Source organism: Sceloporus occidentalis, unplaced genomic scaffold (assembly GCF_023333645.1).
Source record: "Sceloporus occidentalis isolate IW3139 unplaced genomic scaffold, rSceOcc1.0.p SCAF_5, whole genome shotgun sequence".
NCBI classification, from domain to species: domain Eukaryota; kingdom Metazoa; phylum Chordata; class Lepidosauria; order Squamata; family Phrynosomatidae; genus Sceloporus; species Sceloporus occidentalis.
In genome coordinates this window covers 163,833,477-163,858,469 of record NW_028316985.1, presented here as the reverse complement: position 1 = coordinate 163,858,469, position 24,993 = coordinate 163,833,477, and the positions used below count along the sequence as shown (strand labels likewise).

Genomic DNA, 24,993 nt, shown 5'->3' with positions numbered 1-24,993 from the left:
CATCCTAAAGACCATCTAAGGGCTTGTCTACATGGACAAATTTCTCCTGGGCTTGCTGTTTACATGACGCAAGACCAAATATTCAAATTGGAAACGGACTGTCTTCATGATGCCCACAGCTGGTTCAGGACTTCATTAAGTAACTCTCCTTTTCTGTGGGTATTCAAGTATCTTTGCAGTGACAGTGGCTGTTGCCTTCACTCATGGTCCCTGCAAGCTGCCCAGTGCCTGAGTTGCTCTGAGGTTTAAACAAGGAGCCTAGTATCAATAAAGTGGCTTGGTGCCTCATTCTGACCTCTGTAGGAGTACTAGGCAACCAACAGGGATTGCGTGGGAATCATCTGCTGTGAGAGCTGAAAACCCACGGCAAAAGAGAGTCAATAAGGGGGGAATTTGGAGGGAATTCAAGATCAGAATATTCAGGTACGTAAGGGAGTTTAAATGACAATTGGAACAGACCTAGACAAAAGTAGAATAAGTGCCAACTCAGGTTCATAACTAGGAGCTTCAAGAAGTTAGTGTGAGTGTGTGATAAATCCAGTTGTTAGTAATAACTAAAGAAAATCTACTAAACTGATGGATTCACTATTGAATTACAGGTTCCATTTATTTGGTGGGTCTTTTCTAGTTGTGACCATCCATTAAATTTACTGTTCCCTGCCTCTGGGAATTGTGGCAATTGTAGTCCACCAAGGTAACTTTTCTACGCTCTGGTTATAATGTCAGATGCATGGAGACCTTAATCACATATTACATTAGCTGAAAAAGAATGTTGTGCATTAGCCAGTAACATGTATGACTTTAGTTTTTGTGACTGAACATTCATGCTAACAGTTGTTCCACCACTCTCCACAAAGTGTATGCATTCTTCCAGTGGCTGCATTTGTAATTGTAAAAGGAGCCATTATGTCTAATGTGTGCAAGGTCTTGTTGCAAGGAAATACATTCTTACTCTCTTCCACTTTCAGGAATTCATTTGTTTACTTAATAAAGGTTTGTTTGAATTTCAGGGAGAAACCAAATCTACTGGACATGGGATCTCTGATGATCAAACCAATACAACGGGTGATGAAATATCCATTGTTACTCTGTGAACTCTTGAATGCAACACCCATGTCTCACCCAGATCACCGAGCGTTGCAGGATGCTTTGGTTGCTGTGAAAGCCATGAATATGAACATCAATGAACTTAAAAGAAGAAAAGATATAGGTAAGAGAAGATTAACTATGGCCCTCTCCAGACGGGCCCTTTGTGGCGCGTCCATGACGTGCTAGGGTTGCCTCGGGGCAGCGCGTGCACACGCCCTGCAACCCTAGCACGCCGTTCTCATGCCACCGTTATGCAGCGCCTTACACACGGCACGCGTAACTGTTACGTCACAGCTGCACAGCTTCCATACGGAGCTGCACAGCTGTGCAGCTGTGTGCCGTCTTTGGTGCTTTGCGGTGAAGCAAAAAGGAGCTGCTTTTATGAGCTCATTTTCTGCTGCGCAGCTATGCCGCACAATTGGTATGCTGCAGCACAGCTGTGCAGCAGAGAGAGGTGCTGAGGAGGTGCCTTTTCTGGGCGGTCTGTACCCCGCCTATATGGAGCAACAGCAAGGGATAATACCAAGATACATTCAGAGGATGTCTTCTGTTTGTAGAAGCTTGATACATTAATCTGACTGTGAAAACATTTGTTCAAATTATTCTGATTGTGATGTATAGGAACTAGCTATTATTAATATAAGTATATTCAAGGGCAACATAATTGTGAAATATTTGGGTTTTAGCTTTATAAAACTAGTGTTGAGTGTTTTAGACACTTGTACATATTAAATGGGATCTAGATGTAGACAGACACAGACCTACTGGAATAAACTAAATAGGCAGGGAAATATCCAGCCTGCAGAATTAAAACAGCTGGACAGCACTTTAACTATCATGACTCTATCCTACAGAATTATGGGATTTATAGTATGGTGTAGTGCTTGAACATTGGACTACAACTCCAGGGACCAGGGTTTGATTTCCCACTTCTCTCCCTTCCTCTGGTATCGCTGTGAAGTGACTGGAAGCTTCCAGTTCCATTTTAAGTTAACTGTAGTTTAGTGTGCCATGTTGATATGTTTTAGATAAACTATAGTCATGATTAACCACAGTTTGTTGAACGTACCCCTATATACTCGACTATAAGATGACCTCATGTATAAGTTGTGGGCAGGTTTTTAGGGCCAAAATTGTGGATTTTTATATGACCCGTGGATAAGTCGAGCATTTTCTGTGAGACTTTGAAGAGGTACTTCAGTCTCTTTTAAGTGGGGAAAATTTCTACACAAACTACCAAGTGATGGCAATATGGTGAAAGAATTGTGACAGTGGGACCTCAGAAGACCTTTATTTGCCCCCAGGCCCCCAGTGGGACCTGATAACTGTATTTGCTCTCTTTTCCCTAGTGTTTCAAAAGTAAGTCATGAAGATGATGGTCACCCTTTCATTCTGGTATCCAAAGATGCTCTCCCTCTGTATATGGCAGGTTGTTTTGACCATATGGATAACTAAGCATTATTCCTGAGAAGCACAAAATGACTTTTTATTAACTTATTCATAGCGAAGGAATAATTAAATTCCAGAATGAAACAGTTAATTTCAGTCCCATTTTACTAGCTTTATGTAGTGAGAAGTGGTCTGGAATTTTAAATTTGTTTCAAGTCCACTATTTGCATTTCCTTAGGGCACATATCAAACTTAGGTGTATATGTGTGTCCCTGTGTGTGTGATGTTTGAGCATCTTTCAGGCAGGCTCACTAGGGATTTAGACAGCAAAGGCATGGAAATAATTATAAAACACAGGATTGTGTATTCTACAATAAATACCATCAAATGGTGCTACTGCAAAGAACAGGAGCAAGTAGAGATATTTCTAAAAGCTTATATGGCCATGAAAATTGTCATCATCTTTACTATTTCTTTAAGTACAAGTGAGTGGGTTACATGCCTTGTCTGTTGTGAAATTAAAGAAAAGTCGTGCTGAATAAGTACCCAATGAAAACAAACTCTTATTAGTGGTATGGTTTGTTTAATTTGCAGTGCTGAAATATAAAAAAAACGATGAAGATGAATCTCTGAAAGAGAAATTTTCAAGATTAAACATTCACTCAATTAGTAAGAAGTCCAAGAGAGTCACAGGCCACTTGAAAATTCTGACTGGAGGAGAACTTCAGGTATTCCTTTTGTGCTGTTTAACTTTACTGAGGACTTTGAGAAACGACTGCAGGATTATTCATTCTGATCCATAGAAAACTGTAGGTAGGTAGGTATTTTCATGTTTATTTGAAAATGTTTACTAGCTAGCAAGTAAACATGAAAATACTTACCTTCCTACCTACATCTGGTGATTAGCTAACCACTCTAATGTGCTGCCCTTTTGCTTGAACACTTAAGAAGGTTTACATTTTATTGTTAGGAACAAATACAAAAGAAAAAAAGAATGAGGAGGGAGGAGAAAAATAAAGAAATTCAGGTGCAGGTTGAGTCTCCTTTATCTGGAATTCCAAAATTCGAAATATTCCAAAATCCAAAATTGTCCACATGGGTGGCTGAGCTAGTGACACCTTTACTTTCTGATGGCTCAATGTACACAAACTTTGTTTCATGCGCAAAATTATTAAAAATATTGTGTATCAAATTACCTTCAGGTTATGTGTATAAGTGTGTATGAAATATAAATTAATTACATCTTTAGACTTCGGTCTCACCTTCAAAGTATCTTGTTAAGTATATGCAGATATTCCAAAATCAGGGGAGGGGGGGGGGAGATCAGCATTCAAAACATTTCTGGATAAGGGAGACTAAACTTGTACCAGTATTTTTATACTCCTATATAATTAACTGCTGTTTAATAAAGGAGAACCAGTATGGTGCAGTAGTCTGAGGGTTAGGCTAGAATACTGGGATACTAGGTTTCAAATACCCACATGGCCATGAAAACCCACTGGGTGACCTTGGACAAGTCACATGCTCTCAGCCTCAGAGGAAGGTAATGGCAAACCTCTGTGAACAAATTCCATGATAGGCTTGCCTTAGGAATGCCATAAGTCAGAAATTACTTGAAGGCATACAGAAAACAGAGACTGGATGGCAACTTGTCAGGGAGTACTTTGATTGTGTATTCCTGCATGACAAGGGTTTGGCTAGATGATCCTTGTGATCATTTCAACTATGATTCTATGAACAACAACAATATAGTGAAGGATCATTAGATGATCCCTGAAAAGTGTGTTCTTGTCCCATTAGAAGGGCATTTTTGGAATTACAGCTCCCAGAATTCCCTGGCTAACACAGATAGTAATTAGACAATTAAATACACAGGGAGCAATCTTTTACTTTTAGTGAGAAAATGGTTTATGTGCCTTATCTTCCTTTATTAGTGAACACGATATCATCTAAATCTTCTGCTGTCACAACCTTTTCGCATACACAGAATGGTACAGATCAGTAGTGCTCCACAAAAGCAATGCTTAGACGAAATGGGATGCACTGACACAAGTTATAGTAGTTGTGGAACACAGTACATTATTTACTCTGCCTGACTACATAAATATCGATGTGCTGATTATTAAGGCCAACGAGTTTTCCCTTCAAGGCAAACTGCTTGTAATGTGAAAACAAATTTGACTAGCAGCCAAGCAAAAAGAAAACCCATGTTTCTGTGACTTGGTTTCTCCCATTGCATAGGAACAGTTCTGCTCTAACCACTGAGTTCATAACATGTGGTAGTGGTAAAATGGGATCTCAGAATAAGTTGCTACAACAACTTATAGGTATAGTTATGGCATAGTAGCTCCTAAGCCTTACTGAGGCCAGCTACCTGTGATTCAGAACGTAGAAAACTTACTTTCTTGAACTATAGGTTTCAGGCTCCCTCAGCCAGCATGATTGGTCATCAGGAAGGTTGGGAGATTTTGGGGGTTGGAGTCCAAAATGTAACTTCCATGTTCTTTGGTCATACTGTCCCTGTACTTGCTCACTCAAGATTCTCCATGCAGGCTTGAACTTCTGCCTTTAGTAGATTCCTCATCATAGGAGAGGGCCTGAGAGCAGAACATGCAACATCCATTCTTACTCCTCAGCACAGGTTGGCTCTTTGTTATACTAAAATGGAGACATGAGGACACATTTGCAGTTGTGGATCTGGAAAGCCCCTCCTGACTCCCACTTACACCCCCTCATGGGTCTACTGAAGAGATAGCATCAAGTCTACTCATAATTCATCTGTATAAGTTTTTAGCAATGTAGAATAATACCAGTCCTTATAGTTTTACCCCATCCCCTTATATCCAGACCAAGCATGGGCAAACTGAAGCCTTTGGACCCAATGTTTTAGCCCTTGAAGCTCCCCAGTAATTCCCATGGTCCTCCAAACCCTCCTCCATATTTTTTAAAAACTTTTTGGCATCATTTTTGGACAGTCCCACCTCAGCCCCCCACAACACATGGAAACATGAGAAAATATCCCCACCTCACTCCCATAAACATGTCTGCATTCCCATACTGAGGTGTATAGGATAAGCAGCTGTGTGGGAATGTGGAGTCAATTCCTCCAAACTATTCGCCACTGGCCACCACACCTCACAGCAAACTAAAATAGCAATGTTTTTATCTTTAGTTCCTCTCAAAATGGTGACAGGAGGTGACATTGTATCACTCCCTGTTTTGAAGAGGACTGTAGAGGAAAACAGAATTACTTGAGTTTGTCGTGAGGTGGGGCGGTCAGTGGCAGGGGGTAGTTTAGGGAAATTGACCTTTCATTCACACACAGTTGCCTATACTGATCTAGACCATAGGCATTGAGACTACTGATACAGTGCTCCGGAGCTGTAGTGTGAGGGCTGTATGGAGAAACTGTATCATTTCCACTTCCTTCCAAACAATCTTTGGATTTTTTAATGGTTCCCACCCACCCAAATGCAGGTGCTAACTAGATCTTGGTAACATGCACAAAATGCCAACACATTTTTTAATTTTTTTATGTTGAAGGGTAGTTGCTTCTATTCAGAGAGAAATGCCTCTGTCTTTTGGTATTCCTTTTAGCAAACACTTTCTAAACTCAAACACTGAAGAAGTACTTGAGGAGTGGGAGAAAATAAAATGCTTTTTTGAGCCCCTGAACATCTTTTTCTGCCTTAATTAGTGGTTCAGAGTGGCTCACATTCCCCATCTCTGACATTTGCAGCAACTCCTTCGGCATTAGATGAGAAGACCAGATAAGACATTTCCAAGGTTGCCTTTTTGTTGTTGTACTACACAAGGAAAGAAAACAGGAGTGGGTAAAAATACCAGTCACTTTTATCAAATCAGAGCAAGTTTGGGTCAGCCATATAAATAAAAGGTGTCTCTCAAATCCTGGTGCACATATTAACTGCAGATATATAGTAATGAGCACAGGGACAAACAAATGTATGATATAAAATGATGTATTGCTCGTATTCATTTTTATGCAAGCTAAGAGAACATCATAAACATGAAAGCCAATGTGAGCATAATAAAATAGACTCCATACTTCTTTACTATGTTGCTGGTCTTTCTATCCTAGTAAGTAATGTCTGTCAATCCTTTTAGAAGTTCTTTTTTCCTCTTAAGGCTTTTAAGGGTATTCGTGTTTCCAAACCAGCATGGTGTGCATCTGGGCACGCTTGCTTGCATGCACAGAAAGGACTAACAATCCACACTATTTTCTGTAATCTGTCACTATTTACATTCCACTTCCTGCTTTCTTATGCAAACTCTTGCAACTCATTAAAGAGGTTCAACTTTTTGCATGGCTGCTTTGAGCTAGATTTTTGTGCTGCCTCAGCTCTGAGGCGATGTCCCTCCCTCCGTTTCATGCTCCTCCATGATCACAGTCTTATTTTTACATGACTGTGTGTGCTTGATTTATTTATTCTGTCATTCTATACAAAGTATCCGAGGTGGCTAACAACAGCGCATAAAAGAAAATTAAAGCAGGACAGCAACATCACAAGAATCTATAAACTTTAAGATGAGACAGCAGTAAAAAATTATAATAATAGCACCAGAAGAGCAAGTTCTAAAAAAATGGCTGAGGAGGACTGTTGAAAAGACATGACTTGGCTGCTCATAAAAAGGTAGTCAGTAAGAACATTGGATGAATTTGCTTTGGTAGGGCATTCTACTGTTTTAGCACTACTACAAAAAGGCAGGAGAATAGAGAATTCTAAGTAGTATGACAGTATATATAATAGAGAAAAATTAGTGGGGCATCCTGGGTCACTGGATGGAAAGAATGTGGCCAGTGCGTGCAGGTTGCCCATCTGTGGAGCAAGTCACAGTTAGGACTAACAGTAGTTTCCAGTTTGGACAAAACAACTGATTGTGTTTAGTTAAAAGCTGAAAGGAAAAGTTATGACTTCTTCCATGCATCCTATCACAGAGAAAGAGGAGAAATAGGATTACAGGAAGTAGAATCATATATACATATGTGGTGGCAATGTAAATATGTACAAACATTTTGGGAAATAGTAATATTAGAGATAGAAAATATTATGAATATAAAGATAGATAGAAAACCAAATATAGTATTGTTATCAATATACAATGAAGTAGAATGGAAAGAAGAAGAAGAAAAAACCTTGTAACAAATTTGTTTACTGCTGCGAGATTAATCATAGCGAGAAATTGGAAAACAAAAATAAATGTGAAATTGGAGGATTGGTATAAAGAGGTTTGGAAGTTAGCAATTAATGACAAATTAACATGCAAATTGAAAGTAAAAAAAGGATTATGGAAAAGAAATGATTTTGATAAAATATGGAAAAAAAATATTGAAAATGTATTAAGAAAAGAAGATGGGAAATTACCTCCACAGGAGGAGTTAAAATTTTGGATGGAGTATAAAGAAGGGAATGGCTCCGGGGGGAAAGGGGTGCACTGAGGAGATATTTAGGATTTTTTAAAAAAGAAAAAATGAATAAGATGCAAAAGTACATGTATGTATGGAAAGAATATTAAATTTGTTTTGTTTTGTTAAAAAAAAAAAGAAAGAAATAGAATTACAAGCCAGAGGTTTCCAAGGTTTCTTCCGTAATAGTTATGGTTTGTTGTTATGTTCAGAGTCTTAAGAGCAACAGCATTTTACACCATGAATGTAGGGTTGTAGTATCAATGGAAAGAACACAGAAGTGTGCTATTCAGTATTTGTTCTCTACTGTCCTAGAGGGTAGGATCAGGTCTAATGGTTTTAAATTTCAAGAAGGCAGATTTTGATCAAACACGGGAAGGTATTTCTTGACACTAAGAGCAATTTGTCAATGGAACCATTTACCAGATATCTGCCTGGCATTGCTCTAGCATGTATATTCTTACATTAAGCCAGGGACTGGAATCAGTGGTCTGTGGGACCCCTTCCAATTCCATGATTCTATGGTTCTAATATTTCTACTAGCATTAAGAATATTCTACCAATTACTGATATGTGTTTCTTACCCTAATCATGTTATCTTGCATTTTAGGTGAAAGATGAAACTTTTAATAAGGAAGAAAAGTTGTTCAGAAGTTTAGAAAAGACAGTCAAATTCTGTCTGAAGAATATTTCATTGTCTCTGCAGCACCTGGAGGTAAGTATAGCAGAGGAATTTCCCCATCTCAGTCCCACTTGCTGCTCACAAGTTGTAAGCAAATATCAGCTACCTCTGGAAGAATATGAAATGTGTTCAGAATCCTCTTGTCAAGGATTTTTTAAGTTCTCCCCTGCATCTACAGTAATATTTTTTTGCCAAAATATAAATTGAAAAATGTCATAGACACAATTATAAGATGAGCTGCCAATCTGTGTAATGATGTGGAGATTAAATTTCAGTTAATATGACTCCTGGAAAATTGATGCTTTTAGGGTTGTATATGTCCTGTGTGGGTATTGTACTGTGAAATAATTTGAGACACACCGGTGCTTAACCAGGAAGTATACATTTGTTACAAAAACAAACAAACAAAAACACTTTACATGTCACAACAAGATGTAGTTCTGTTTGTTGAAATCAGGTTGTGGTTTGTTAACCAGCCACAATCTGAAACCATGTTTTAGGGTTATGAATTCCAGTTTGTTTAAACCATGGCTTTCTGTGACAACCAAAATTACAATAATGGCTTATTTCCTCAGTGCCTTTCCTGAAAAAGAGTTGAGAGAAATAAGCCAGAAATGGCAAAGACCAGCAAAAGGGTGTTTTGGGTTTTTTTGTTCATCTTAAGCAACGAACCATGGTTAATATAAACAATGGCTTATCAAGATGTGCCATTTTGTGTATGAGCTTAATATTTTTCTCTTTTGCTCATTACATTCTTTTCAGGACTCTACAGTTTTGGCTGAAGCAACTGTAACTGAACTTCAAGATCTTCTTTATGAGAGGGAAAATGGGGAAATTGGTTCTTCAGAGGCACTCATTAATGCTGAAAACCCCAATGAAGGATTTGTATGTTCTTGAAATTTACTGATTCAAAAGCTAGAGATACAGAGTTCAAAGAAGCTGTGTTTCATTACATATTACTAAAATTGCATAACAAATTTACTAGAGGTAATTAGGTTTTTAACCCAATTACCAAGGGCCCTTATTTCACTGCATATCAAAAATCTTCCCCAACATACCAGAAGGAGAAAAGACCAAAATAATAATAATAATAATACCAAAATCCCTGAATGCTTAAGTCCCATTAAATACAATTGCATAACGAAATGGTGTTCTTTATATATAATAGCAAATTCAAGGTTTGCTCTGTGGGATTTATATCTTTTTGGAATATTTTCAAGCCATGGATGGTTGAATCCATGGTTTAAAAAAATCCATGGATATGGAGGGCTGACTGTATTTACTGGATGTTTATTTTCTAGAAACTACTGTATATACTTGACTATAAGTCGACCTTAATGTATAAGTCAAGGGCAAGTTTTGGAGCCAAAATTATGGATTTTGATATGATGCATAGATAAGTCGAGGGTAAAACTTAAGGAAATGTAATAAGGTATATAAAGGACAAAGCAAAAAAGATGATGCCAAAGAATACCACCATTTTCCTGCCCAGGCTTTAAAAAAAGCCAGAAGCATAGCAGCAATGGTGGGAGCAGAGGGGGCTGGTGCTTCTTTTAGTTTCTCCCAGGATGGACTAAGCTCTACTCAGAGAAGGAGATAGTTTCTATTTTGAGAAGAGTTAAGATACAGTACATACACTGACCCGTGGATAAGTCATCCAATTTTTTTGGCTTGATTTTCTGACTTATACACAAGTATATAGAGTAAGCTTTTTTTTTAACTGCAGTCTTTTAAACATTTATTTAACACAAGTGAAGTGCTGCAGCTTTGGTAGTTTCTGTGTTGGAAGAGAGCTATATCTGACGATTCCTGCATTCTTCATTTCTCATTAATGTAAGTGGGTTATAGTGAGTAGTATTTTTAGCTTACGCGAATGAATATTGGATGATGCTTCTTTGGTGTAAAATATTATTTGTTCTGATTTTGCCTCCTTTGCTTCCCTCCCCTCCCATTCTGTACACATCAAGGCAAATCAAGTAAACAAGATGGTGTTGAGCCCACTGTCTGCATTGCAAGCCTTGTTCCTGGGGCCTCAGAAGCTAATCCAGAAACGTTATGACAAACTGCTGGACTATAATAGCTGCCACCCAAAGGCACCAGGGGATGAGAGGGATCTTGCCAGAAGAGAATATGAGGCTCTTAATGCACAGCTTGTGGAGGAGCTGCAGATATTCAACAGGGCAGCAAAAAGAATTGTGACAAATTGCCTCTGTTGCCTCATCACTCTTTTGAGGGACAGGATGTCATCCTCACTGCAGTCTTTTTCTGGGAGAGAATCTTATGTGACAGTGAGTACAGACACATCCATAATCACTGAGTTGTTGTTGATGAAGATAATGATAATTATGCACTGTTATATGCACATAACCTTACCTGTAGCCATCTTTAAAAAACACAACTAGAACAGTAACAGAGAATTTAAAGAATTCCATCCAGTTTGTACTTAGATAAGACAGTTCACACTTGCTGAATTAATATAAAATCTATAATTGAACAGTTATCCTTTGATATTTCTACATCTCAGAATTTTTTAGTATCATTCTCCAAACAAGAAGATAAACTCAATATGTATTCAATTGCACACATACAGAAGTGAGCTGCACAGGTTGTTTAACATGTTGTGTGTTGGGAAGCTTGCCCCTGCCATCCTGTCCCAGAAACTCTCCTAGCTCCTAGTTGCTTCTTTCTTAGCACAGCTCTGCCAGTGTGTGGACAGTGCTCTCTAGTGGCATCATTTTTAAACTTTCTTAACCAAGTTTTGTACTATTTAGACCATTTAGAGGTTTTTCTCCTTCTTTGAGTCAATATTGTTGATAAGTAATATGTGATGATAATGTTCATGTGCTGAAATAAATTTATGTTTTAATCAACTATATTTTCATTCATTTTCCAGACACTAATTGTCTCCCTAAACAGCCCACATCAATAAAATTGAAGGTGGGAGCAGGAGGAGGGAGAAATCTTGCCAACCATCCTGCAAACTAAAAATACAAAACACATATTAGAAGAGGACTATTGGGAGAAAAAAGAATAAAAAGATCCATTCTTTAATACTAAACACGGTGTTGATTGCTACATGAATACCTAAATATGTTTCAGGCCAGGCTGATTTTCTCTTGGTGATGTTCTTTCTCAAATAGCAGTTAGTGGCTCCTGTTCCTTTGGCCTGTTGATGGGGCCACAGATGGTCCTTTTAGTTCTGCAGTTGGATGGCTAAATGCAGTTGGAGCTATGTGTTTTTCTTGAAGACATTAAGAAAGTGAACTCCTTGCACCTTCTCTTCTTGATTGATGGGTCAGGTTAGCTATATAGTCTTCCTTGAAGATGGTGTGTCCCTGAACCTTAGGTTCCACAACTGATGGGAGAACCAGTTATAGGTTCATACAATACTGCAAAATATGGTTAATCAAAAGCAAAAGCTTCCAGACTTCTCATTTTGTTTGTGCAGATAAGAAATATGTGAAAACAGAAGGAAATTAGGGTCATTCATATATTATTATTATTATTATTTTGTTTGTTTATATCCCACCTTTCTCCCAGTACAGAGACTGAAGGCAGCTTACAAAAACTAACCATAGCTAATGGAAAATTTAAAAGTACACAGGTTTAACAGTGTTCCTGTGATGTTAATACCAGATACATTTCAGTGCATCTGAAGAAATTAATTCCAGCATGGAGAAGCTGCAAAGGGAAAGATGTTAATTGCTCAGTTTGTGTCAGAAGCCCTGCAAGGGGAAAAGTGGCATTTTCAGTTTAAGAGCTGTTAACTTCCCTACCAGAGTAATACAGAAATGTCTGTATATATATGTGTGCATATATGTGTGTATCTGCTTGCATATGCATGCATACATGCCTTTCTTTCTATCCATCTATCTTTACTCTTGTATGTGACTAATTATGAAATCTCAAATGTTTTCTGTATTTGCAGCTGTCTTCTCCTAATATCAATGAAGTTCACCATCAAGTGCTTGAAGAGGTATACAATCTTAATTTTGTCAAAGAAAACAACAGCATAACTTTCATTGAGAGAAAGCTAAGCTTTGAAAAAAAGAAGTGCACGCCTCTCCAGGTTTGTAACATATCATTGGTAATGAAATACCAATAGAAGGAAATTACATGCTTACAGCAAATGTGGGTAACTAGTTATGGGCTGATGTTGATGTGTGTCTTCAAGTTATTTCTGACTTACAGTGACACTAAGACAAACCTGTCATTGGGTTTTCTTGGCTTTAGGTTTTTTAGCATGGTTTGCTATTGCCTTCCTTTTGGGATAAGAAAACATGACTTGCCCAAAGTCACCCAGTGAATTTCCATGGCTGAGTGGGGATTTTAACCCTGGTCTTCCACTGTCATACTCCAGCATTCAAACAACTAACCACATTTGCTGTTATGGATGAACAACCTTTAAAATCAATCCAGAGAAACTTTGCCATCTTTAAAAATATGGCATTACACTTAAGACTAACTGGTTATTATTTTAACATGAGCTTTCATGAAATGGACCCATTTCTTTAAAAGGAGTACTGAATGGTATTAAGGCCTCAGGTATAAAGCATATTCATATAGTTGTAGTAGCGGGATATAATATAATAGGATCTAGCAAGATGAAAATCATGTCCCCTGACCTAAATTTTTTTAGATTATTTTTGTTACATGTGTTACTGCAAGTACTCTTTGTATTAATAGATGTAGTGTACCATGGATGTAGTGTGCCATGAAGCTCATACCTCTGCATAATCTGGTTCGTCACTTTAGGAATGGGAGATTGGACTAAACAGTACTTTTGGTCCAATCAAATAGGGTTAGTCTTACTTTGTAATAGATGGGCTCATGATAACAAGTCACTTCTATTCTGATTCTATGTGTGATGTCTTGGAAACAATTCTCAAAGAGTTTAGTGAGGCTTATGACCAAAACTGATATGTCATGAGAGATCCATGAACTTTATCTCATCCATTTAAAAGAAGAAGTACATAGCAACTCAGAAGACTACTGATTCGGACTGGGATGAAGTTTTGTGGAAAACAAAATATATTGATAACTGGAAGTTTTCCTTCCAGGGGTGGGGGGGTGGGTGCTGATAATATAATTAGGAGTGAGGTAATCAAGAAAAAAACGCACAAGGATAAGAGATTACACATTCTATCTTTCCTCATCCATACTATATAACAAAAGCATTAATATAAATTGTCTATCCAGTCCTACACACTATTGATACCTTAAATAAATAAAGCATGCCACAGTGTACATGTTTCTTCCACATTCTATATAGTCTAGCTCTCAGTCCCAAATTAAAGTGCATGGATCCTCAAGAAAACAAGGGAAATTCTTTGCTGTTTCTCCCCCAATGAACCTGATATTCCTTTCCACAGTGCTTGACTATGCCACTGCTGTAAGCTTTACTTCAGATTGTGAATATCTGCCAATACATTTTCCACTCAACATCTGTGTAATGCTTACTAATCTTCCAATGTATTTTTTATTATGTAGGATAACCCTACGTGTCTTTAATAGTGATAGCATGCAATTTTTTAAAAAAAAGACCAAGCTCAGATTTAGACATATCTAGTAAAAATGTAGCCTCAAGAGCCACAGCCATACAGAAGCCCTTCTTGTCCCATATCTGTAACTTGTCACTCCATATATAAAATAGTATAATCCATGGATTACTGGTTTTTCATGTCTGGTCTGCTGATGGGGGCTGTTATATATATCCCTGTCAGGTTGGGAGATGACTTCAAAATGGTTTCCTTTAATTGACACTAGAAAGATAAGTGCATTAAGATGGGAGAGGCAGTCAAATTTCCTTTACATGATTATTCATGGGAAACTAATCTTACAGACTCCAGAGGAAAAGGAACAAGCACAGGGACACTGGACCATCTGCTATATGCAGTAATAAATCTTAGTGAATTTTGATATTTTGTATACAGCTTTATGTTATATCCAGAGTGACACTGCAATCTTATCAAATAGTTGTCTGCAAACCAGAGCTCTTTTCCATGAATTATTGTCCTGGAATGCAAAATAGTGCACAGTTCCATGTAACACTTTCTTGGGCTGCAGAATAGTTCTCAGTTAAATAGTGCCCTGTATCTGACCAATAAATACCAGGTGCTGTTGGCTATATTTCAGAGGACGGAACTGGGAAAACCACCTCTGAGTATTCTTTGCCAAAGGAAACCTATGAAATTCATGGGGTTGCCATAAGTCAACAGGCAATTTGAAGGCACATACACACACGTATCTGACCACTAATCAGTGGTCTGCACAAGAGGCCACAGGCACATGGGGAAGACCTCCAGGCTGCGTCCAGCTCTTTGACCAGAGGATCCTCATTCCTAAAATACTCCACCCTGACCATACAAATTAGCATCTTATTTTTGCAAAATGCTTGCTTATACAAGTAGTTTATTTGAGGAGTGTTAACGTCGGAACTTCATACTCACATACAATCACATTTCCTCATTGCCAGAGGGCTAAACAAGAGATAACATTTTTGAACATATGCTTGTTTTAAAAAACACGAATAGTAACGGAACCCCTGAAGTGGGAGCAGTAATTATTGGGATTATAGCGGGTACAGAGGGAGAGTTTAAGTGTTTCTTTCTGGTCCGTAGATTGCCTCTTTTGAGGCCGACAGCAGGGAACAAAAAAGTTCAACTCACCCTTCCTGCCTGCCTGCTGTGATCTAGCAAGTATCAGAATACCATCAAACATATACAAACATATATAGCAGGAGCAGCTACTTACTTTTTTAAACAAATGAGCAAGTTAAATGTCATATCACCTTTGATATTTTGACATTAGCCCTAGTTCCATGTTGACTACTAGTACACATGTGCTTATTTAATTAAAGATAATATAAATTTGGACATGGGCCATCTAGGTTTAAATCCCAATTTATAGTCCATTCATGCTTACCCAAGGAAGTGTGAATGATATCAGGATTGCAGAAAAGATTGGTGGGATTGATAGTAACTGAATGTGCTTGTCTGTGGCACTGTGTGGTACTGTAGTTGGAACTGTGTCTGAAATAGCTTTTTGTTTTGCTTCCAGCCTGAATTTCCACGTCAGACTGAAAGCCACCGGTCAGTGATACTCTCTAGCTACAACTCAGACTTGCTGTACCAAGCTAAACGCAAATGCAATGCCACACAGGAATTGGATATTGATGTTTATGAAGGAGAGATAGTAGCTGTGGTAGAGCAAAAGGATCCTTTTGGAAGTACCAGCAGATGGCTTGTTGATACAGGAAGTAAGTCCATGGTTCTGACATCAGAACAGCTGACATGTTTTAGCTGTACAGATTATAAAATCTAGGTGTGCTCATTCTGTGGCATCAGCTGATTTGTTTTCCTTCCTTCCTTCCTTCCTTCCTTCCTTCCTTCCTTCCTTCCTTTGAATTTGGGGCAATGAGTCACTTCCTGAGAACATCTGAAATATTTTAGACAGCTTGAATCTTGAGTACGATGGCTGGCAGTCCATTCACATTTTGAATCTTCTAGAGACCATTTGAAGGATTTTCCCAAAAAGTCTCAAGGAATGATATGGTTCCCCCCTTTTCTTTCTCTTTTACAAGCCTCCACTTTTCCTATGACTTCCATTTTGGTGGCTAGACTTGATAGGTCTATGCTTCTTTAACATGCTTGGAACAGCTGGTAAAGCATTCTTACCCGCTTTCCCTTTTTGATTTTGTCTTAATATTCATATATGCTGTTTAAGAGATTTTGAAGGGAACTGCTGTTTACCTTGCCAGCAACAATCGGATCAACTACAGCAGAATCCCATTCTTTCCCAGCTTCCCTATTACTGCATTATTTACTGCTGCAACCCAGCACTGAAAGTCTGTGTTTCTCCAGCCCTGTTTTCACCGTCCTTCCAGTGCCAATGCTGCTAAAAAAAAACCCAAACCTTCCAGCTAGACAGGTGGCAAGGAGACATAAAGGGCTAGTACTATACAAAGACTTTGTAAAAAGGAGTTTCTTTGTTAGAAGGTTTGTTAACTGCCCGTAGTCACTATCCATGACAAATGCATAGGTTCTATGCCATTTCTTACCTTCTTTTAAAATTAATTTATTTCATTTTATTTTACATTTTTTACTTATGCCCCACCTTTCTGCTGAGATGGGATGCAAGGAGACAAATGCATGCCATGATATTGATCTGTGGTGACCCTAACTGTGGCTGTAGTATTTGTTTTCTACTCTGTACATGCAATCATTTGGCTAGTTGTTGCTGGTATAGTTGTACAACTCATTAGAAATCCAGGGTAGCAGAGATACGGCATCTTCACTATTTGGTGAGATGCTGATGACCTTTTGCCATGTGTATACCTACAAACTCTGTGGCAGGTTACCAGTTAGTAAACATTCTATGCATTCTGCCATAATTAGAAGCTATTGGGAAGAAACATGATGGAGAAAAGCCACAAGAAGCATATTCAATGTGAGCTGATTGCTGAAAAGCCAGAATGGGATTCTACTCAGAAGAGACTAAGTACACTTGTTCATTCTTCACAACTCTTTGCCCTGGATCCTAGTCAGTCTCTCCTGACCCATCTTATAGATCGTTGAGTCCCATCTTTCAACACTGCAGTTGTGTTATATTTGATGAAGTTAGAATAATAATATTCAAATAGTCTAACAATAATATTCTGACATTATGTTGTGTCCACATTGTCAACTTTGGAGCCTCAGTGTCATTTTAGAAGAACGTTCCCTTATATGGAGGTTGGCTTGTGTCCAGCAGCCAAGCTAATTTCTACGCTGGCCTAATAGTATGCAATCCATTGTTCATGGTCCCATCTCACCTCATATTGCCTCCATGACACACTTTGAAACAGACAGACTGTTGAACTATCTGCCACCAAAAGGAACAAAGAGAAAAAATAAAAAAGGAAAAGAAAAGAAAGTTCAGTCTTTGCTGAGATTCTTTGTGGACTCTTTTGCCTAACCCAGAAGGCAGCTATGACAGAGTCTGTTTAGCCACCCTATTTGGTTGTTTCCTCTCAATCATTCTGGCAGGGTCCTACAGAGCTTGGAAGTATTCTTGCTGGTTCAGTGAGCAGTTGATGATTCACAGTGTAATCTGCACTGTCATGGATGCCAATAGCTTTAATAAGGATTTGACACCGTGGGTGCTGGACACAATAATTTTCACTATGATGGAAATTACTAAATTACATAATTTATGCTTAATTAATTAATTAATTAATTAATGTTACATCTCTAATTTATCTTGCTTCTATTGGAGTTCTGTGTTACAGAGGTCTGGGTCTGTTTAGTTTTTGACCTGCAGTAATTTTTTATAAAGGCCATGTGGATGAAAAATATGATATAAAAATATAAAATGTAATTCTTCAGCAACCATTCTAATCTGATATTTTTCTTTACATGCAGATTTGAAAGGATATGTTTATTCCTCCTTCCTGAAACCCTACAATCCAGCAAAATCACATAAGGATGCAGGAGAAACTAGCTTTTGTGATGGCGATTTTGATAATATTAGCCTTTTTGTCTCTTCACGACAACTGGATGACAACAGCACCAAACCTCCTGGACACAAGAGAAGTGGAAGCAGCTCTTCTCACAGTAGCCTCTGTGAAAAGATATCAGTTAATGGGACAGAAATTGATACCTTTTATGAAGATGACCAACAGGTAAGTATCATTTCTTGTCACATTTTTAAAAAGGGGAAAGCTGTACTCCAATTGCTGAGACCCACAAACCAGGTAAGTGTAGACATATTTAATATCTATATTAAGCCAATTGCAGTGAAGCCTGTGCAATATGAGCTTGCAGTGGAGACAGGAGAATATACTCAGGATGTTCTTATAAGGTAGAAAAGAAAAAAATTACATTGATTGTTACAGAATATCCATCTTGGGACAGGAAATATTATAATATTATAATAACTTTATTACGGCCATTTGACCAGCACAATGGGACAGGAAATGAGACAGAACAAACAAGATTTGCTGTTGTGTGCCTTTGTCATTTCCGACGTGTGGCGACCCTATCATGGGGTTTTCTTGGCAAGATTTGTTCAGAGGAGATTTGCCAGTGCCATCCTCTGAGTCTGAGAGAGTGTGACTTGCCTAAGGACACCCAGTGGATTTCATGGCCAAGCATGTTAGCATTGTTGCCAGTTAACACTTGACACAAGGAATCCCCACTGTAAGCTGATTGTGTGATTCTGAAAAAACAGAAGTTCAACAAATCACCTTAGTTTACCTTTCTAAGATTATACTGTACGTTTTTCTTTCAGTGTTTGGTGTTTAGGATGGATTTGAATACTTAATTTGGGATAACGTTGCATGCTGACTGAATGGCTAAGACCAAACATTTATTTTCTGTTCTCTCCTTTACTACCCACCCTCCAGACTTTCTATGCAGTTCATGAATTTCAAGCAAGAAGTCAGCAAGAACTGAGTCTTCAGGAGTACCAGCGGGTTCGAATACTTCGTTTTTCTGATCTGAGTGGCAATAAAGAGTGGTGGTTAGCTGAAGCAAAAGGACAAAAAGGATACGTGCCAGCTAATTACCTGGGGAAGATGACATATGCATAAGTATCAGAAACATATAAAGGACTTCATTTCCCAGAACATCAGTGCCAGAAGAGTTTCATTTTGTTAGCAGCAACTATTAATGGTCTTGCATTTTCTTTATTCCTAAACTTTAATTTATTGGGCTGGATGAGGTCTCCCCTACCACATGGAGTAGATCTCTATCACATTTAGGTCAAAGTGGGCATAGTTCTAGGGCTGGGGTGAGCAACTTCCAGCCGTTGAAGGGGATGCATCTGCTCCCAGGGCTGGATTCTCATTCCCCCCTTTACAAAAAGTGGCCAGTACTTTTCTCCATAGCTTCCAGTGGAGTTACAGACCTGAGAGTGGATATTTTTGTATGGGTAAATGGATCCCAAAGGCCTAAAAAAAGGCCCAGACAGGTTCCAAAATGGCCAATTATACCACCCAAAGATTTATTGGATACTGTTGACCAGTTTTTGGGTGGAAAAAGATTAAGGGGTAAAAACCCTGAGGGTGTGTGGGGCTTTTGGGATGGTGTGCAGAAAAAGCCTTGGGGAATAATCCCACCCATGAACCACACTTTCTGCACCCCTTTTCTAGGATGCTAAAGGCACTAAGTTTTTACATTCACATTCATTCACATTTGGAGACTTGTGCACATGTAAGTCACTAACTGGTTTCTGGTAAGTAGGTGGCTGCTGTGCTTCCTGGAGGCAGTAAAGAGAGACACCAAAACAAGGCTGCAGAGATGTGGGGATGTGTGAAATGGTGGTAATGTGGAATATATGCCTCCTGTCTTTTCTCAAATCCTTATGTCTCTCTTCCCCTTCTCCAGGGAGTATGCCTGCCGCCTATTTCTGCCTCATGTGCTAGCAACCTGTTAACGTGCACAAATCTCCTTCTGGACAGGGCACAGAGGCCTATTCTCTTGCCCTTGTTCTCTGTCCAAAAACCTCCTTCACACAAAAGTCTCAAGCATCAGAAGGGTAGATGACACCAAGGCCTGGCCACCAGGTATGCACTCTTCATGACCAGGGAGCACTCCAGCTGCAGGCTTCTGCCTGTTTGTTCAAAAAGAAAGGAAATGGCTGGCAGGCTTCCTGGAAGTGGCCTGCTGCCACCTCCACTGTTCTTTTGGGACTACTACTCAACCTGGCTAGACTAGAGCTCAGGCAGTCTACAGTCATTCTTTTTCAACTAAAGTATAGTATTTTCTTATTTTTAGTCTCACAGAACTGGCAGAGAGCATGAGCATCAAAGTTACATCTGTGGGACTCCAAATAGGGACTTAATAGGGACATGTTTTGGTATCTGCACAGAGTCCTGGAACCAACCCCACCACAGATACCTAGGGCTAACTGTACAAGAGTCAGAATTGTTGAACTTCATGGGACTTATTCCCAAGTGAACATAGGATTATTTTGTAAATAGCCTATAGCTTATTTTTTGCATTACAGCAGGACAGAGGACATGCACTGTTGGCGCTGCAATGACTGGGGTGATCTTAATACACTCCAGGAGCAGAATGCCACAGCACATTTCATGAATGATTGCTGAAATCCTCTTGGAAACTTACATCTTTGTAAGTGGACTTACATCCCTGGGAATTAGTTTTGGATAGTTCCATAACATCTGTATCCAGAAAAAACACCTACTGTTATGTTCCTACATAGGGAAGCCAGGAAAATGATCAATGTATATTGGTCCCATTGTGCATTGGGGCACCAGTTAGGAAGTGCTGACTCTTGCTATGTCCACTTACGCATCTTTGCAATTCACTAACAGGGTTGCTTTGCACTTCTGCTACATAAGTAAGTATGCATAGTTACATAACATACACCCTGATAAATTCAGACTATATTTTAGAATTTTGGAATTATGGAAGATAACATCCATTGACTGTAAATGAGGAAAGGAATGGACAACTAAGTGGTTCTCTTTGACACTTTCAAAGTTTTGTGTTTTGTATAATTTGTATTAGAAACAAAAAAACATTCCCTGATTTTATCCCCAATATATTAAGGATTAGCAAAGTGAAAACAGAGCACTGAAGATAGTTTGCAGATATTATCCAAGATATGCCTTGCAAGATACAGAACTTTTAATCACCAGACAAAGATCAGGGCAATAATGCATTTGTATTACTTCAGGTGGAAGAGTTATTCAGTAGTCATTCAAAATGCCCTAAAACCACATTTGACTGCATTCTATAATGATGAGGCATACACAGACTACGAGAATAACCGGAGATTTATTCATTAGTCCGTCCATTTATCTCATGCTCACATGCACACTCCAACCCTTCTCTTGCAGATACATTGAATTTTCTGTGACAATATAATGCTCACACCACTGACACTGTCACAAGACAGTATCTTGTGATAGTAAAGGTCACAGCAAGGTTGTAAATAGTACTTCCTGTCTTTCAGATTAAGAAACAGGCATAAAATGAAATGCAATTTTAAGGCTTTTCTTAGCCCTGTTGCAGGTCATGCAGGTTAATGGGGTTCATGTGTTGAGATGATTACTCCTATATGTTGCACTATTTTTTATTTACATAAAGTTTGTAATGAAGAAAAAAAATCCTTTCATGGAAAGATTTCTCACCCCATCCTCTTTTGCCATGCTTTGTATTCAAACTGCTAAAACAGATCTCTCCTCCTATTGTAGCTGAATTATATGGAAAACACATACGTTTTGTCACAATAGAATATAGAGGCATAGAAAACCAAATGGGACAAATAGTTGATTATTGGTTTACTTGTATTTACTATTGTGTTTTGTTGCGAGAAAGAGAGAATTGCTGCCTTGGAAGCATTTTTATCTTAAAAGGCATATCAAGGACACCAATGACTTTCAGGATCTGGCTTGAGGTGTCTGAATCCTATAGGCAGTATTCTACATCAGCTACTTAGTGAAGAATACATTACTAAGTCTCTTATTCACTGGTGCTTGGATCTCTGGCAGCATAGACTTCCTTTTCCCCATGCAGCAGATGCCCAGTAAAGTAGGTTACTAAGGAGAGTTAGGATTGTGGGAATAGTATTACAACTGTACATAGTGATCATGAATATGAGGCACTTGTTGTTGCCTTCATCGTTTCTGACTTATGGCAACCATAAAGTGAACCTATCACAGGGTTTTCTTGGCAGGATTTTTTCAGAGGTGGATTTATCTTTGCCTTCCTCTTTGGCTGAGGAAGTATGATTTCATGGCTGAGTAGGGATTCAAATCCTGGTTTCTAGAGTGGTAATCCAACACTGAAACCACTCCCCCACTACACCTCTACAGAATAGTTACAGATGAGTAACTCTAGCTAACTGTTCTGTATTCGTGATTGTTAGTTACAAATGTGACACTATTGCCACTATCGTAACTTTCCCTTCAATCTATTTTACCTGCATGGGGAGAAAGTCCATTCCGCTGGTGATCAGAGCACAGATAAATGAAATTTTCACCAGATTGCTTAAGTAAGTAACTGATGTAAAATACTGGCCTGTAATCTTAAAAAAATTCTGATTTTCAAATCGCTTGTCATGTATTTAGCTCACACTGACAACAAATATCTACTAGCAAGTTGAAGCAACTTTGCTTTGTACATGTCTTTAAATTACAAAATAGACTTAGATGTTTTTCAAACTAAATTATTTTTAAAGCTATGTATTTTTAAAGCTATGTAAAATGACCATTCTCGTAATTTTAAAGACATTTTCTCCAGCCATTAACACAATACAAAATGATGTTTATCTTCTCAGTATTCATTCTTATGAAGTTGCATTACGCATATCAGAAGGCACAAATAGTTGATCATACTTATGTACAATGAAAGCGGAAGTAATTTAGCAAAATGAATTTATATTTGATAGAGTGTGCAGATTCTGGGAGCTCCTATTAATTTCCAAATTGTGGAAAGCAAATTCCAAATATGTAGTTTATCTATCATTTCCGCAAATGACAAAATATGGGAAAGTCCTAAAAAGTTTGTTTGTCATAAAAATACAAGCCCTCGTGGAATCCAGCAATGCAAACTTATAGTACAAACATTCTAAGTAAATGGGGTCATGATACATCACTTTGTACTGAAGGTTACCTTTGGGGTTATAGTACTTGTTTCTTCCATTTAAATTCTATTTAATTGTACAAGATGGAGTCCTGCTGAAGTGAATAGGAACAATGAACAATATTCCAGCTCTGATCAGCAGAGTTGCAGTAGTTGTTCTCAATGTTGCATTATGTGCTGCAGAATAATTTCAAATGTTGACATCAAAATATTATGAATCACATTCACTTTTGATCTTTGCAAAGTAATATCTGTATATATTTTCTTATTTTGATGAAATATGAAGAATCTACTGAGCACAGAATAATTTATTATTATTCTTCGTTTGTACTCCAACCTTTTTGTGCGATTTCACTTTTAATAAAAAAAGAATGCCTTGACATTGAAAAAGCTTTAACAAAACACAAATAAAAGGCTTAATTGTTACAACTGTAAAACTTGTAATGACAAAAGCTCTATGTTGTTGTAGTGTGCCTTTAGGTTGTTTCCCAACTAAAGTTTTATTATTGTGAACTGTAGCTACAGATGTATAAGTGACCTGAAGATATTTGTTTTTAAATTACCTAATAAATACATATTTTTATAAATATTTATTATCTAAATGTTGTTTGTCTTTGAACCACCTCAGCTGCCACTTCAAACAAAATAAATCAGGTTTCCAGATATTATCATAACATAAAATGTATGCAAAAGACTGAAATGGAAAGACAGGAATTTTTAACAAAGACCTTTAACATTTTTGTATTTTCCTAATTGTCTCTTTTATATAGCATTTACTTTCTACACATCCCATCCCATTTATATAGCAATTACTTTCTACACATTCCACCCATTTCTCCACCATAATTTTACTACTTAATTAGTCTGATTTAAATAAATAAAATTCAAGATTATCTTCCAGTGTAAAATATCCAGTTAACTGGTCAAAGTCAGAAATACTACCAGTGGGAGACAAGACAGACTCTAGCATATTTAAACCATAGCAGTTTCAATATTGCCCAAATTCTATTGCTTTGTTGGTTATAATTCTCTGTATAGACTTATCTCAGATGATTAATTTTGATGTAAGTAAGGTGATGAAAGATATTGCATAAATTTTAGATCAGTGGGCTTAAAGCCAAGGTAAAGGTAAAACAATTAAAAGGAATATTGTATCTAGATTTATTTATGTTGTACATGGAATTCCTCTACTTATACCTTGCAAGTATTTTCAAAACTAAACATATTGCTTAGGAGATAGTAGTGAGGTGGGGGTGGATGAGGGAGGAGGACCCAGGGGTGGAGATGGAGGCGGAGTCAAGAGCCCAAGGGGCGTATCTAAAAGTGGAGGGAGAGCTGAGCGTGGAGTGGAAGGAGAGACACGGAAGACTTGGGCATGGAGAGGCGGTTGGTAGAAGGAAAGGCGTTTCGAAGTCCCAGGAGAGAAGGACGACCAGTGTCTCTGCAGGGCTGTCACGGGTTAGTATGAGTGGGCCCACACATAGAGGTGAAGCTGTGGGACACCAAGGAGGAGGGAGACTTCAGGTATCCCCAGGGGAAGTGGAGGAAGAAAGAAGGTGGCACCCTGGAAAAGGAGCGGTGGGACCCGAAGGGGGAATGCTGGGAGCAAGCCCCAGTTTCTATGGAGTGGGACAAATCAGAGCGTGAGCCCCAGGAAAAGTGTCTTGCTCCCCGAACCAGGTTGGTTGAAGACGAGCTTTGAGTTCAGTGTCGAGGGATAACTTTGTTGGTGTGGGGACGTTGGGGAAAACTGTTTGCTGTTGTGTTGAAACATAGTAAAGTTTGACTGCATTACACTTCTGGAGTTGGCAAAGTTT

General features: G+C 38.4%; 1 protein-coding gene across 1 annotated transcript in view; it reads left to right on the top strand.

Annotated features, from left to right (window-relative positions):
- Nucleotides 1-22,718, top strand: part of LOC149313081 (rho guanine nucleotide exchange factor 38-like) — a 49,502-nt gene extending 26,784 nt beyond the window's left edge. The window contains exons 6-14 of the mRNA XM_089526027.1: nt 1,011-1,210; nt 3,073-3,206; nt 8,514-8,618; nt 9,348-9,470; nt 10,553-10,873; nt 12,514-12,654; nt 15,645-15,843; nt 17,987-18,246; nt 18,970-22,718. Of these exons, the coding sequence (XP_089382153.1) occupies nt 1,011-1,210; nt 3,073-3,206; nt 8,514-8,618; nt 9,348-9,470; nt 10,553-10,873; nt 12,514-12,654; nt 15,645-15,843; nt 17,987-18,246; nt 18,970-19,155 (1,669 nt within the window). The 3' untranslated portion in view covers nt 19,156-22,718. The remainder of the gene's footprint in view (nt 1-1,010; nt 1,211-3,072; nt 3,207-8,513; nt 8,619-9,347; nt 9,471-10,552; nt 10,874-12,513; nt 12,655-15,644; nt 15,844-17,986; nt 18,247-18,969) is intronic.
- Nucleotides 22,719-24,993: the final 2,275 nt, after the last annotated feature.